At 34.5% G+C, this 16,953-nt stretch overlaps 1 protein-coding gene across 1 annotated transcript; it reads left to right on the top strand.

The window, feature by feature from the left end:
• Positions 1–12,851: 12,851 nt before the first annotated feature.
• LOC123665002 lies at positions 12,852–16,495 on the top strand. Its single transcript, XM_045599365.1, has 3 exons — positions 12,852–13,638; positions 13,686–15,425; positions 15,750–16,495. The coding sequence occupies exons 1-3, from the start codon at positions 12,852–12,854 to the stop codon at positions 16,493–16,495; spliced, it is 3,273 nt and encodes a 1,090-aa protein (XP_045455321.1).
• The last annotated feature ends 458 nt before the right edge of the window (positions 16,496–16,953 follow it).

Genomic DNA, 16,953 nt, shown 5'->3' with positions numbered 1-16,953 from the left:
AATGATGTCATTTTAAAAAGGTATTGTTTAGTGAAATCATGCACATGTGTTGCATTTAATTTTTCTATACGTAAGTGTTGTTTAGACAGCACTCGAAGCGATTAGTCGAACGTATTGTATAGCACACCGGCAAACGATATCCCGCACGAGGAAGAACATCGACTAATTAATTAATTTGATTTGATGGAAATATTTATCAACATTGAAATCATGTTTTGTTATTCATTTGATTTGTACTGTTTTTTGATTTGTAGAATACACGTGCTAATTACTTTTATAGTGATTAGATAAGCAAGACTACATTAACCGGTGCATTCGAAAGAATAGAATTGTAACTTATAATAATTTCAATTACGTTTTGTTTTTTTTTATGCATTTGACTTTGTATCTACTTTCGTACTTTTTGTATTGGACACAAAAATAAATATTTAAGATATCTAGAATGTCTAAGATTTCTGTTATTCTACGCAGTTTATTTATTTTTTTTTTTGCAAAATGCGGTAGGAAAGTTGCTATAAGTTGTGTAATTTTTTCATTTAATGAATTACAATTTTCGTAAAATCTTCGTCAAAGTTTGTCAATCTTTGGTAAATTTTAACAAAAATATTATTATAAAAAAATATTATTTCATTGTAGTTATCATTTCTGATCATCATAATAAAGTTATTGGTGATACTTTAGATACGATTATTTTGGTCAAAACCTTCTGAATCAAATCACGATATCTAGGAAAAACAGTTTTAATTCTGAAAAGCTAAAATTTTAAAGACAGTTAAAGATAACAAAATACTATATTGTGCAATAAAACGTTCGTAAACAAAGAGCTTAACGATAGATTTGTGATAAAGTGATAACAAGGCGACGAGTGTTAAGTTTTATCTTAACTCTTAAAATGATGAACTGACAATGTTAAAAGTTGAATTTATTTTCTCTTTTTTCAGCATTCTGCCAGTTAAAGGTACCTACTTACCTTATGATCTGTTTAATCTGTTAAAGTTTTCTAAGGCATGCCTGCATCAAATAGTAGTTTATGATAATTATGTTATTCTTTTTCACCGTCGAATTCCATTTTATTTATGGGATATTTCTATTCGCTGCGTGTAAATATAAAAAAAAGTGTGTGTGTACGCACGTAAGAAGTTATAAAGCATTGGCTGGCTAACTTCACGTTGCTAACTTCTTCTTCATTGACTAACTTCTTCTTCATTGACTCACTTCTTCTTCATTGACTCACTTCTTCTTCATTGACTAACTAACTTCAGGGTGTAGGTTTTTTGTGTAATGTAATCGTAAAAAAATACTCATCATTTTCCTCTAACGCGCCAAAAAAAGTATAACTTCAAAAACTGTAGTAGCCATAATGGCCTATTTTTTATCCGCAGTTTTCGTAGCTTATCTGCAGAATAAAATTTATTGATAACCGGTGAAAACGGTCTCTAGACTTATATTACTGTAAAATGACGATTCAAAATGCTCTTAAAGTATATTCAAGTAGAGTATATTTTGATTGAGTGATCACAGACGCCTCGTATTGACTATTTCGCTGGCGTAGCGTTTTGGAACAGCACCTGTTACTTGAAGTGTCTGTCTGTGTCAGCGTTGGGGTGACACGGGACGAAATTTCCGCCAGATTACATTTTTGAGCACATTTCATGCACAGATTAAAAATATATATACAAAGGTTAATTTTAACAAGTTTTTTCGTATTTTTAGTTATTGCTTTCTGATATGATTTTAATTTATAAAATGATAGTTAAGTGCTTTTAATATAGGCTTTATAAAAAGTACTTGAATAAAGAAAATTCGATTTGATTTGATGTTGTTTTTTGAAAAAGTTTTATTTATCATTGCCTTTTGTCCGCAACGTCTCTCGCATACAAAATTTCATATTATCTCGTCAAAATAAATAATTTTCTCCGGTTTTGCAACATTATTTATTTGCTGCTGCTCTCCTATTTTGGTCGTAGCGTCATATTATATAGGGTCATTGCGCCTGTTCGCGTCCACTTAGTGCAGTTGGCAAGTTTGAAGAAGAAAATAAAAATGTTCCCGCACTAATTTCTATGAAAAATTTATTTACTGTGTTCATTATATAGTCTATTTAAAGATTAATTTTCAGTTTTGTTCGAAACATCTTGTTATTATTTTATTTAAATACAAACGTCAGAATTAGGCGATTTACCCAGTTTGCGTCCATAAAATCCAATTTGCGTCCACCCGCTGGACCACTTCGCGTCCACCAGCTTAGAAAAGGAATAAAGAGGTGATATTTTTATGATAATGTAAAGAGACATTGGATTTTAATAATTTATTTATTGAAGAATTATTGTTATTTAAAAATCAACATATTAACATTAATAAATCACTATAAAGAAAATAATACACCTATTTATTCTTCTAAACATTGATAGAACTTAAAATTAAAAAACAAATTAGGTACCTATGTAGTCAGTAAATAGTAATTCCACTTTTAAAATTCAACAATTATCTGTTCTGTGAATTTTAAAGGAATGTAAGCAAGCTAAAGATCAGCCTGCAATTACAATCACAGCAGCCTTTCGCAGTCGACTACTGGACATAGGCCTCGACAAGTTCACTCCTGTGTTTTGCCCATAGTCACCACGCTGGGCAGACGGGTTGGTGACCGCAGGCCTGGCATTGTCGTACCGAAGACGCTGCTGCCCGTCTTCGTCCTGTGTATTTCAAAGCCAGCAGTTGGATGGATATCCCGCCATCGGTCGGCTTTTTAAGTTCCGAGGTAGTACAGGAACTTAGTCGCCTCTTACGACACCCACGGGAAGAAAGGGGGTGTTTATATTCTTTGATGCCGTAAGCACACAGCACCACAAAGATCAGCCTTGATTAATAATAATTATGGAAACAAAATACAAGGTGCACACATATCTCCATTCGCATTAAATATTAATAATACCGCTGTTTTCTTCTTCGTTACTTGGTTTTATTTGATACTAGCTGTGCTCGCGACTTCATTCGCGTGGAATTATAATTATAATAAAAAAATATTGTTCTGTTCGTAGAATTACAATATAAATAAATTTCTAAAATAAAAGTAGCCTAAGTTACTCCTTATTTCATTAGCTATCTAGATGGTAACGTCAAAATCAGTCCAGTCGTTTCAGTAATTAGCCGGAGCAAACAGACAGACAGACAGACAAAAATTCTAAAAAATGTTTTTATTTATTTATTTATTTTATTTTCTTACATCTAATATTACAGGCATAACCCAATTCATTAGACATAGTAAAGGAGACAAAAAGCGAAAGGAAAAAAATGTTAAACTATAATTAAAAAAGAATTGGCTGACTTGAACATAATACTAAAAACAAAACAATAATAAATATAAAAATATTAAATTCATTTCTCATAACATATTATATACAAAGTAACTTTTGCGAATTCACTCCACGAATAAGAAAAAAGGTCTAGTGTGTCAGCCACCAAGTTTAGCGTTCTGACTGAACGAGCAAGGGGGCCGTTGCGCACTAGCTCGGTTCTGCCGTGGGGTACTGCAAATAAGCTCGGTCGCTGTCTTCGTTGTAGATGATACCTATCGGGTACGCTCAAACCTATCCACTGCAGTACCCCTGGATTATTGACAATAACGCGAAATAATTTTAAAATATAAGTTGCCAGAGCAAGCTCTCTCCTAGTCTCCAACTTGTTGTATCCAACCATGCCCAATACAAACAATGTTGGATACATCAAGGGATACAAGGGATACACGCCATAAAGCCTATGGTAAAGAAACCTGGTGAATTTATTTTGAACACGTTCCAGTACGAGACTGTATTTGACTTCATGTGTAGACCATACTACCGCATTATACTCAAGCTGACTTCTTATTAGGGCATCATACAGTAAAGAGATTGCTTATTTTGGTATATGTACCGTGTATAAATCAATATACATTTAGTAAAAAGGTGTTACTTTAATATTACAAACAGACACTCCAATTTTATTTATTTGTGTAGATAAGTTTTGTACCCTCTTGGTCTGCCCCCACTGATTTTATCCAATATCGTAATAGCATATTTTTTGCACAGGTGCTTGTCTTACCGATTTCTTCTTCTCTTGGATGTCATGCAAAGCTTCCCTTAAATCTTCCTTTGTGTATGTTCTTTTTTCCTTCTTCTTTCTTATCTGCAAAGAACTCATCTTAAATAGAAAAAAATAAGAAAGAAATTACTTATTTCATTCAAAGTAGAATAGGTATTAAACTTTTAGTTTTATGTATTAAACTTATAGAATTAATTTATAAAATGGACGCGATTTAGTTTTCTTATTAATCCCTTTAGGTATAGTTTGCGTCCATTGCGGACGCAAAGTGGAAGTTTTATAAATTCGGTGTAGCAGTTCGCGTCCACCTTATTTTAACTATTAACTATAAAAAAAATAAGCAAATTCATAATTATTATAATTCCTTTTATCATAACCAACGCCTAGAAACAGCTATGTATCCAAAATAAACATAAAACAATAAAAGACTCACCTTCAAACGAACCACTGCCCACTATTTTCTTCTCATTATTCCGTGCCTTCGCGCTCTCTTGTTGAACAGCCCTCACTAACTATTTTTTTTTACCCAGGATTGCTTGGACACACGGAACTTTTGTCTATGCGTACGTGCCTCTTATACATTGAGGTATTAGCCGGTAATTATTTTTCGACTTATTGGTGTCTTAGTATACTTAATTTCGAGACTTTTCAAAGTGAGATCCGTAAAATGGACGCGAATTGGGCGGTGGACGCGAACAGGCGCAATGACCCTATGTTATGGGACTTCTCCGATAATTAGGCTATACCTATAATTTGAAAAAAATCAATTCAAACCAAATAGTAACTGAAATTATTTCGTACAAACAAACAATCTCGACAGCTTTACATTATTTGTATAAAGTATGCTTTAAGCATATACAAGCAAACCACGGTACTTCGTAAAATGTTTGTAAAAGTCATTTAAGGACGAACACTTTATTATCGATATTTCTGCTGTCTTTTAAGGACCTCAAAATGTATACATAAATTTGTCAGTTAAATAAACTGTCTAAATAGACAGTTATTGAATATAAGTATAAAGAAAAACTGAAGGGAGTAAATGGAAGGGAGTAGGAAAGTTACGAATTTAGTTTATGTAATAATCAGACGCTGTCTGATTATTATTATTTGTATTTGTATTAATAATAAACCAAAAACATTCATTATATGGGGATAAAAATAATGAATAATACATTTGGTCAATAACGAATTAAGTCAAAGGAAATTTTTCGTTTCGAACTTTTTTGCCCTTTGTCCTTGTCATAAACAATTGTAGTTTCCACGGAAAATATTAAAATAAAAATTGTATTATGTATAAACTTAATGTGTATAAAAGCTTTTTTAGAGAATAATGGAAATCGTAATTGTATTGTATCCATTTCTATAAGAACATAAAATAAATCTAATTCGGTCGGCCATATTTGTCCAGATGACTTATGACTTATTAATTGGCCTTGATTTACTGCCGTTTTCAATGATCTATCTATCCCTAGATAGATTACTGCCGTTTTCAATCAAATCAAAAAATCAAAAAAAAATAATTACTAGAAAAACGATAAGTATCCTTCTGTATTCATGTAGGCTGTTATTATTACTACATATTTTTTTCCTAAATCCGTTTTATAAATATATTGTAATTTCAATAAAAATATTTATCTTCCATTCTGTGTATATAACAGACGTCATTCCAAAAGCTCAAATCGCAAATTATGTAGTTTACGTTCTTACATTTACTTGTATAGTGAATTACAACTTTTGATGGAATTACTTATGATGTCAAGATTCTTCTGGGGATCGAGGCAAGAGAGGCTTTATTTAGATCCCGGGATTTGGTAAAAAGTCACCGATCGTAAAACCCGGGATTAGCTCTGAAATTGGAAAAAATGTTAAACCAAAATACAAGTGATACAAAACCCATGTTTTTTTAACGATTTACAGATTATAATTAGAAACGTTTACATGATTTAAAGTTAATATTGAATAAAATATTTATATTCATATTTATTCGCAAAAAAGTATTTTCCAACGAACTACAAAATATTTAGCATAACGAGTAACGACATGTTGATTATTAGTTCAAATATAATGTTGTGTATTTTATTTGACTTATTGTGTATGAATATATAGAGATATTTGTGTGTAAGTAAAGAATATTACAAGTAGGTACACATACAAAATACACGTGAAAAACATGGGCTATATTATGCAGTTGAGTAAGAAGAGAACTAAGATTACATAATTAAGTATGTGTGCCACCGCCAATACCAAGTCTTTTGTTATGTCATGAATCCTTTAAAATGTCTGTATGTGAAGAAATTTATAGATTAGAATTAGATTGCCTTTTAAGATCGGACGAAAATGAGTTATAATCGAAATACTCGCAATTATGAAAACTTCGCACGTAAATACCTAGAGCTTTTTAATCAAGGGACTTACTCTCGAAACCTTTTGGGATACCGTATATAAAGGTTTTTCAAAATTCAAAAATATGAGAAGTGAAATCTTTTGAAACAATAACGCGATCTGCTCTAAAAGTAACGTTTTATCACGCACCGTCTCTTGCGAAAAAGAGATAAATATATTTTTAGATATTACAGTAATTGTTCTTAGCAATTGAGCTGAGACACACTTTTTGCATATTCTAAAGTATTTAATATATGAGGAGATAGATGTTTTCTTTTTATGTGGGTAGTTTGAAAAACCAAACATTTATCATGACTGTACTCAATGATATGGTTTATTGCTATAGATAAGGGGATAGCGGTGTAATACAATAACTTATCAAATCATAGAAACAGTACTTATATTTGTCAGTGATAAGAAACATACAAATTTATTTTATTAAAGGGTTCGTATCAGCTGAGCGGAGTTATTGAAATCAACCTCACATTCAACAAACAAAGGTTTGTGACAATGTTTTTTTTTTCTTTTGTTTTTGAATACATGAATACATTAAGAATATAATTTGTTTAATGGAGGTAAGATACTATTCGTATCAATTGCAACATACTTTTAATTTCTTAACGTTTAAACGTTCTATCTAAAAATAACGTTTTTTTTTCTTTTCTTTAAACGGACTTCATAATAAGGTAGCGTTTGAAGTCAAACACATTTTTGCCTTTTGTTCTGTTTCAGTATAGGTAGACTACGTGTGTTCTTTAAAACTATTATATTGTAAGATATTTACAATAGGTTCCAATATTCAGTAAACGGTTCGGTTTGCTTACAAACCGTCCAACAACGAACTCGACATCTTCGGTTTGGAGACGCTTCATAAGAAATCGTTTTTCGATATAGGAATCGGGCTCAAGTAAATAAGTCTAGAAACTATCTTATCAAGATACCTTAAGGTTACGAACATGTAAAACATAAGGTCACATTATATTTAACCAGTTGTAATTACTATACAACATGCAAATAAGATTTTATATATAACTGAAGATATAAATAGTAACGACCTACGTTCGAGAATCACGACTTTGTACCGTATGCAATTTTCTAATTGTTGAATGGAATCCATTCTATTTTCTGTTCTCACGATGTATGGCGTATGCTGTTTGACCGTTTTATTTAATACTTTTTTAATACTTTTTTAGTTGACGAGGTTAGGAAGCTTTAGATTAGGTAAAACCGAATTTCGGGACCGTGGGGGGATGGGGGGGGGGGAAAGGGTGGGGAACGCTACCCCTGGTACCACTGTCACACCTCAGAACCCCATGGTTATGGAGATATCCATGGTTAAAGTTTTGAGGTTAGAAGAAGAATTTCGAAAGTTAGAGGAACGCTTGGCTCCGGCGCTGCGGGAAGTGCTGCCCTCCCTCCGCGCCTCCGCGGCACAAAAAAAACACTCTAGGGGTAGGACAGACCAAGACCACGTGGACAGTGGGGTGCTCCGATTCGGTTTTGGGTATTTTTCGAAATTCTAAACCTATATTCTAGCACGCAATGTTACTAATTTTATTAGAATATTATGTCTGACGCGTTATTTTGTTTAAAAGTGTCGATTTGTCACACAATGCAAACAGTACGAGCTCAAAGGTATTATAATAGCTTTAAATTCTTCTTCTAACCTCAAAACTTTAACCATGGATATCTCCATAACCATGGGGTTTTGAGGTGTGACAGTGTTACCTTGTATAGATTCCCCTACACCCTCCACCCTCCACACCCAAAAACCCCATAATTCGGTTTTTCTAATTCGGTTTTACCTAATCTAGATCGATTATGATTACTGATTATTTCTGTGAAGTTGTAGTGGATGTTTTGGCAACAAACAACCTTCTCCAACACAAAAAAAATATATTCTTAAAAACACAACATACCTCCAAGAACTACGCACAATAAGTCAAATGAATTGTAGGTAGGTTCTTATTTTAAGACAAACCACTATACATATTATCATAATGTTTCTATTACTCCTATGAGATTATTAAGCTGTAAATTTTATTAAAATTCCAAAAGTAATGCAATCTCTTCTGTTGTTGTGATAAACGAATAGTTATATTATTCCGTAAAGACGACGATATGACATATAAGATATGAAATAACTTTCATCTTGGTTAATCTTGGTATCTATACTTATTATAAAAAAAAATAGGTAAAAAAACTTTTTAAGTTAAACGGTTTTATGTTAAACATACATTGCAATGTTTAAGATAAATGTACTAAAAACCAAAAAATAATAAAATAGATACAGTCGTGGGAATTATAAACATATGCATAGACTAGACTAAAATAAAACCGTGGGGCACGTCAATTGTCTACAATCGTTGATTAAAATGTTTGTTTTGTAATGTTACACTATAATTAGGCAGTTGTTCAACCGACAACGATGGACGTGTGATAAGTAGGGCTAGAATGTGGAAACAAGCTAGCAAGCTCGATTATAAGCGAGTTTTAGGGTTTCATAGTGGTGACCGAGTAGTACTTTTATCATATGTTTTGTCGATTAAAGACAAACTACGAGCAGTGAAACGATTCCTCGCCAGCCAGCAGTGTGAATGTCCAACGATAAACTAGTTGAAACATCTCTTTTATTTACATGGAGTGTATAACTATTGGAATTTCCATGAGCAAGAAAATAGTAAGTAATTTCCTCACCGTCTGCGGGCCAACTGCCTATTTTAACGACGAATTAAACGATTCTTCTATCGCACATTAAGTCGATAATTTGTAGACAATTGACGTGCCCCACGGTTTTATTTTAGTCTAGTCTATGCATATGTTTATAATTCCCACGACTGTATCTATTTTATTATTTTTTGGTTTTTAGTACATTTATCTTAAACATTGCAATGTATGTTTAACATAAAACCGTTTAACTTAAAAAGTTTTTTTACCTATTTTTATTTTCTAGTTTTTAGTTTTTATTTCGCATTCTGTTTAATTCATTTAGTGCTTCATTATTGCAAGGCCCATCTTAAATATTGAGGTTGTATAGTGCACTGTATTCTTCTTGTCGAGCCCTTTTATTTGATACCCATATTGGTGGGATTGATAAAAAATTGTTATCAGACATTTGGTAGCGGCGGCTAGCTTAGATTTCAATTTTGCATAGTAAATTGTATTCTACTTGTTGAGACCTTTCATTTGATACCCATATTGATGGGATCGATAAAACCTACGTTATCCGCCATTTTGTAGCGGCCGCCATCTTGTATTTCAATTTTTTATAGTATATTGTATTCTGCTTGTTGAGCCCTTTCATTTGATACCCATATTGATGGGATTGATAAAACCTACGTTATCCGCCATTTTGTAGCGGCCGCCATCTTGGATTTCAATTTTTTATAGTATATTGTATTCTGCTTGTTGAGCCCTTTCATTTGATACCCATATTGATGGGATTAATAAAACATAAATTATCCGCCATTTTGTAGCGGCGGCCATCTTGAATTTATAATGATAATGAATAAACATAATTGTATTGTCACCAAAATCCAAAGTGTATACAAAATTTCAGATTAATCGGTTGACAGGAAGAGGGTGAAATTTGAGTTACTAAATTTGACCCAAGAATAAAGAATAAAAAATAAATAAAACAAACGGGGTGAGCTAAATAAAACCGTTTAATAAGTCCCCCGGCCGCGTCTTTCTGTCCTCCTGTCTGTCCTCCTGTCTGTCCTCCTGTCTGTCTGAACGCGATAAACTCGAAAACTACTGAACGGATTTTTATACGGTTTTCAACAATAGAAAGAGTAATTCTTGAGGAAGGTTTAGGTATATAATTTATTATGCTTTTATGTAAATTAGCTGAAATACGGCGACAAAATAATGTTGAAGAGGTCGCAAAAAATCTCGCCAAATGGGAACTTTCCACGCGAACGCTGCGTAAACTAGCAAAGATACAGTTAAGTAATGTACTAGAGAATTCAAAATCTATAAAAATGCTACAAAAAAGTCCGCGATAGCATATCTCTATCTCTTACGGTTGACTTACAATAACCACTTTTATGTTAACATTTTTAATTAAAAACATTACGTTATTTTCAAAGCTATTTTCTTTAGTTCGGTATTAATCCTTATCCAAATGAATATGTTAGTTAGCTTAGTCATTTAATGCAGATTAAAATTGCTCTTTACACTAAATCAATCAGATGAATAGTTTTTGAGATATCGTTGTTAGAAGTAATTAGTAGCGAAACATTTTTAATGCTTGGCGAGCATTGAGATGCCTACGGCGAGTCCATCCCCTCTGCCCCGCATCGCTCGACCGCCTGCTCAAGCTATATAAACCGGGCGATGTAGCGCGCGATCCGCCATAGTAAACAGACTTTGGTAGCAACTGAACGCATTGCGTATATCGACTGTCATCGGCTTCCTACGGGTATTGCTGTTCGGCATTAAATCTTGCTATTGGTTCCTATTATTATGCTATTGTTAGTTTTAATTAATTATTTTCATACTTAGTAGGTGGTGTAAGAAACCTTTCAGTTTACTTTCTTCTTTTCGTTTGGTTATTTCGTTACTTTTTAAATAACCAAGTACCTTACTTTTCCGTACTTGGTTGCTATAAATAGATTTTTGTAAATAATTTTCGTGAGTCTATTTAAGTTCATGTATATTCCTTAATTAATTATTTTCATACTTAGTAGGTGGTGTAAGAAACCTTTCAGTTTACTTTCTTCTTTTCGTTTGGTTCTTTCGTTACTTTTTAAATAACCAAGTACTTTACTTTTCCGTACTTAGTTGTTATAAATAGATTTTTGTAAATAATTTTCGTGAGTCTATTTAAGTTCATGTATATTACTTTTTTGTTACTTGGGTGTTGTAGGGAAGTTGTTGTAAATAAATATTATTTAGATTCATTAAACTGTTTCTATTAAGTACCTCTTTATTCAATTTCTTATTAAACTTAGGTAGATAATCATGCCGAGAAGAAGGCCAAATATAGGACGCAGTATGTCTGCTGCTAAAAGACTTCGTTTGAATCGGAATAGTGAAAATAATGAAGAGAGAGAACTGCGTTTATCATTGGACCGTGAAAGACATATTTCGCAAAGACTGCGAGAGTCTTCTGCGGAACGTAACGCACGTTTGTCGTTGGATCGTGAAAGACATGTTTCACAAAGACTGCGCGAATCCTCTGCTGAACGTAACGTACGTTTGTCGTTGGACCGTGAAAGGTATGTTTCGCAAAGACTGCGTGAATCCTCGGCAGAACGTGATTTACGTTTGTCGTTGGATCGTGAAAGACATGTTTCACAAAAACTGCGTGAATCCTCTACTGAACGTAACGTACGTTTGTCGTTGGACCGTGAAAGACATGTTTTACAAAGACTGCGCGAATCCTCTGCTGAACGTAACGTACGTTTGTCGTTGGATCGTGAAAGGTATGTTTCGCAAAGACTGCGCGAATCCTCGGCGGAACGTGATGTACGTTTGTCGTTAGATCGTGAAAGACATGTTTCACAAAGACTGCGTGAATCCTCTGCTGAACGTAACGTACGTTTGTCGTTGGACCGTGAAAGACATGTTTCACAAAGACTGCGCGAATCCTCTGCTGAACGTAACGTACGTTTGTCGTTGGACCGTGAAAGGTATGTTTCGCAAAGACTGCGCGAATCCTCGGCGGAACGTGATTTACGTTTGTCGTAGGATCGCGAAAGACATGTTTCTCAGAGGCTACGCGAATCCTCTGCTGAACGTAACCTACGTTTATCTTTAGATCGTGATAGACACAATGCTTTAATGGAAACTGAAACATCTGAGAGAAGACAACTCCGACTACAAAACGATCGTATTCGGCACATAAATTTTAGGAATAATATGCCAACTAATGGAACACAAAATAATAATAGATGGTCCAATAAAGAGTACTCGGCAATGAATTACAGTACAACAATTGATTATCAAAATTATCGTATCGTTTGTATAGGTTCTCCTTCCATTGTTTGTCAATACTGTTCGGCACTGAGATGGAAAGATGAGTCAAAAGGTTTATGTTGTTCAAATGGTAAGGTAAAATTAGATGAAATAGGTGCTCCACCTGAACCTTTAAATTCTCTACTTGATGAAAGTCATCCAAAGCATACAGAATTTATGCGTCATATTCGGCGGTATAATAATTCAAAAGTCAACGAGTAGTTGAAAACGGCTTCATGCCAACATTTAAAGTCCAGGGCCAGGTTTACCACCTTGCAGGTAGTCTTCTTCCACAAGTTCCTGACGACCATAAGTTTTTGCAGATATATTTTATTTCCGGTCCTGAAGTTCAAGCAACGACTCGATGTAATATTAGTAATAGTAATTCAAGAACACCACTTGATAACTCTATAGTCAGGTCATTGCAAAACATGTTGCATTTGCATAATAGATACGTACAATCTTTTAAAACTGCAATGGAAAGTATCTCTCTCGATGTCCCAGATTACAATGTAGTAATTCATGCCAGCAGGGTACCTGACGGTGAACACCGTGGACGGTATAATGCTCCTTCTACCAGTGAAGTAGCAGTTGTCATTGCTGGACAACAATTTGACAAAAGGGATATCGTTCTTCGAAGCCGCCACGAAAATCTCCACAAAATTTCCGAACTACATCGTTCATATGACAGTCTTCAATATCCATTGATGTTTTGTCGAGGTGAAGACGGATACACAATTGATATTCCCCAAGTTAATCCTTCTACAGGAGACAGAGTACAGAAGAAAGTTTCATGTATGAATTATTATTGCTATCGTTTAATGGAACGCCATAATCATTATAATGTTTTACTAAGGTACGGAATGTTACTGAATCAATATGTTGTAGATCAGTATGCTAAACTAGAATCAGAACGTTTAGCTTTTATACGAAATAACCAAACACAATTACGCACAGAAAATTATATACACTTACAGGATGCTTTACATTCTAATGAACACACGACAAACAATATTGGGCAGCTGGTAATATTACCGTCATCTTTTACTGGCGGACCAAGATACTTACACGAAAAAACTCAAGATGCCATGAACTATGTCAGGAATTACGGTAAACCTGACCTCTTCATTACTATGACCTGTAATCCTAATTGGAAAGAAATAAAAGATAATCTGCATTCCACCGCAACACCTCAAGACCGATATGACATTTTAAATCGTGTGTTTCATTTAAAAGTACAAAAACTATTACACTTAATAAATAAGGTAAACGTATTTGGTCCGACACGCTGTCACATGTATACGGTGGAGTGGCAAAAACGTGGCCACATATACATTTGCTTTTGTGGCTGACAAATAAAATCAGGCCCGACCAAATTGACACAGTTATAACGGCAGAATTACCAGACCAAGACGAAGACCCAACATTGTATGACATCGTGGTAAGGAACATGATTCACGGACCCTGTGGAGCTTTAAACCCTAACTCGCCATGCATGCATGAGGGAAAATGTTCAAAAAAATTCCCAAAACCATATCAGAGTCAAACTTCAACTGGTGATGATGGCTATCCAAAGTATAGAAGATTATCACCAGAGGAAGGAGGACGCAAGGCTGCTATTCGTAATTACGAAATTGATAACAGATGGGTAGTGCCTTACAATAAACTATTATTAAAAATTTTCGAGGCGCATGTTAATGTAGAACTTTGCAGTTCCGTGAAATCAATAAAATATGTCACTAAATACATCAATAAAGGAAGTGACCAGGCTACGTTTAGTTTACATTCTACAAATGAAGTAGAACAATTTCAATCTGGCCGCTACATTTGTAGTTCTGAAGCACTATGGCGGATTATGTCCTTCAATATTCATGAAAGAGCACCAACTGTCACACACCTCGCTGTTCATTTAGAAAACGGACAGCGGGTGTATTTCACTGAAAATAATGTAAATGACATTGTGAATAATCCAAGAGATACTACTTTAACAGCGTTTTTCAAACTATGTGCAGAGGACGACTTCGCAAAAACTCTGACCTACGACAAGGTGCCTGCCTATTATACCTGGAATCAAAATACGAAAAAATTCCAACGACGAAAGCAGGGGGCGGTAGTTCTCGGGTACCCTGGCGTGAGAAAAACAGATGCTCTTGGAAGGGTGTACGTGGTACACCCTAATAATGCAGAATGTTTTCATTTGCGGTTGTTACTCCACGTTATAAAAGGCCCTACTTCGTTTAGAAGTCTCCGCACTTTTGAAGGTGTAACTTACGACACATTCCAAGGGGCTTGCAAAGCTATGGGCCTCCTCGAAGATGACAGTCACTGGGAGAGTACGCTCTCTGAAGCAGCCATATGCTGTTCACCAAAATCACTTAGGTGCCTTTTTGCCATTATGATATCGTTCTGCCAAATCATGGACCCGCATCTTCTTTGGCAAAACTATCAGGAAAGTATGTCCGAAGATATACTGCAACGCAGACGACAAGAACTATCATCAGATGATTTAGAGTACGACCAAAATATTTTTGATGAAGCTTTAAATGAATTAAATAAAGAGGTCGTATCTCTATCAGGTAAAAGTATAAAAGATTTTGGTTTTAACTTGCCGTTAAATTCAAATCTTTATGCAATGAACAACATCGAGGATTTACGAGAGACTGACTATGATTACACCCAACTCTTACAGACAATTCAAGATGAACATCGCTTAAATCCAGAACAAAAAATTGTTTACGACCAAATATTGTCATCAGTTAATAGTAATGAAGGGAAAATGTTCTTTCTAGATGCACCCGGGGGCACGGGTAAAACATTTATAATTAATTTATTATTAGCAAAAGTAAGGTCTGACAGAAAAATTGCTCTTGCCGTGGCGTCGTCCGGTATTGCAGCCACACTTTTGAAAGGCGGGCGAACTGCACATTCCACTTTCAAACTACCTTTAAAAATTTGCAGTGACGACGTCTCTAGCGTTTGTAACATCTCAAAACAGAGTAAAACAGGTAAATTAATGCAGGATTGTAGCTTGATTATTTGGGACGAAGCTTCCATGTCCCATAAAGCATCAGTTGAGGCATTAGACAGGACAATGCGCGATTTACGCAACAGAAATTGCCCAATGGGTGGCTGCACCGTTTTGTTTTCTGGAGACTTTCGTCAAATTTTGCCAGTCATAGCAAGGGGGACTAGAGCTGACGAAGTCAATGCATCACTCAAAAGATCTTATCTTTGGCCACATATTACAAAATGTGAACTTAATACAAATATGAGAATTTTGTCCTCCAGTGAAGACAATAAACAATTTTCAAATAACTTACTTCAAATAGGTAATGGTGCATTTCAATCCGGAAATGTTAAAATCAATCTTAGTAACCTATGTGCTTTGGTTCAAAATGTGGAAGAATTGGTTGAGACCGTATATCCCGATATTACTAATATAACTACAAAGACTTTATGTTGGTTTAAGGAAAGGGCTATATTGGCACCTACTAATGAACAGGTTGATAAAATTAATCATTTAATTATTTCCAAGTTTGAAGCACCATCACAGATATACTATTCAGTTGATACAGTTTTGGATACCGCAGAGGCAGTACATTATCCAACTGAATTTTTGAATTCTTTAGTTCCTCCCGGAATTCCTCCACACAAGTTAATATTAAAAGTGGGTTCACCAGTGATATTACTTAGAAATTTAAATCCCCCAAAATTGTGTAATGGCACGAGACTCAAAATAGTTAAATTAAAAAACTTTCTAATCAAATGCACTATTTTAACTGGCTGTGGTACTGGTGATACTGTTTTAATTCCCAGAATACCGATGATTCCCTCCGAATTACCCTTCCAATTCAAAAGACTGCAATTTCCAATCAAATTAGCCTTTGGTATTACTATTAATAAGGCACAAGGCCAAACTTTAAAAGTTGCAGGAATAGATTTAACTGATCAATGTTTTTCTCACGGCCAGTTATATGTTGCCCTTTCAAGGGTGACATGTAAAAATAATCTGTTTGTGTTTACTAACAATCCGTCAGAAGTAATGAACGTTGTGTATAAGGAAATATTTCAATAGAAATATTCCTTATACACAACGTTTCAAGTAAAAAGTATTCACTTTTAAATATCCGGTGCCTACCTTACAGCTTCATCATCAACAATGTGTAGATATCTTTGTCATCACATATACTTCTTTATCTATACCTAAAACACTGGATGTGTCTATAATATGCGAGGAGTTATTTCAATTACTCTAGGCTCCCATCACCACATCCTGACCTGGTTACTATAGGACCAGCTGCAATGTTTACTCTTTCAAACATAATAAGAATTAACCAAGTCGATACACTGGCCTCGAAGTAATAGGGAAACATAGTCATTATTGGGGAGTTTCGACGATGATATGATATACCTAATCATCGTATTTTTAAAAACAGACAAACAAGTTACACATAAAAATACCAAAATCGTCATAGGTTTGCCTATAATATTTAAGAAGTTCCTGCGATTTCACCAGGATCCCATCATCAGATC

This window comes from Melitaea cinxia, chromosome 23 (genome assembly GCF_905220565.1).
Source record: "Melitaea cinxia chromosome 23, ilMelCinx1.1, whole genome shotgun sequence".
NCBI classification, from domain to species: domain Eukaryota; kingdom Metazoa; phylum Arthropoda; class Insecta; order Lepidoptera; family Nymphalidae; genus Melitaea; species Melitaea cinxia.
Note: the sequence above shows the minus strand (reverse complement) of the source record. Positions and strands in the feature narration are given on the sequence as shown.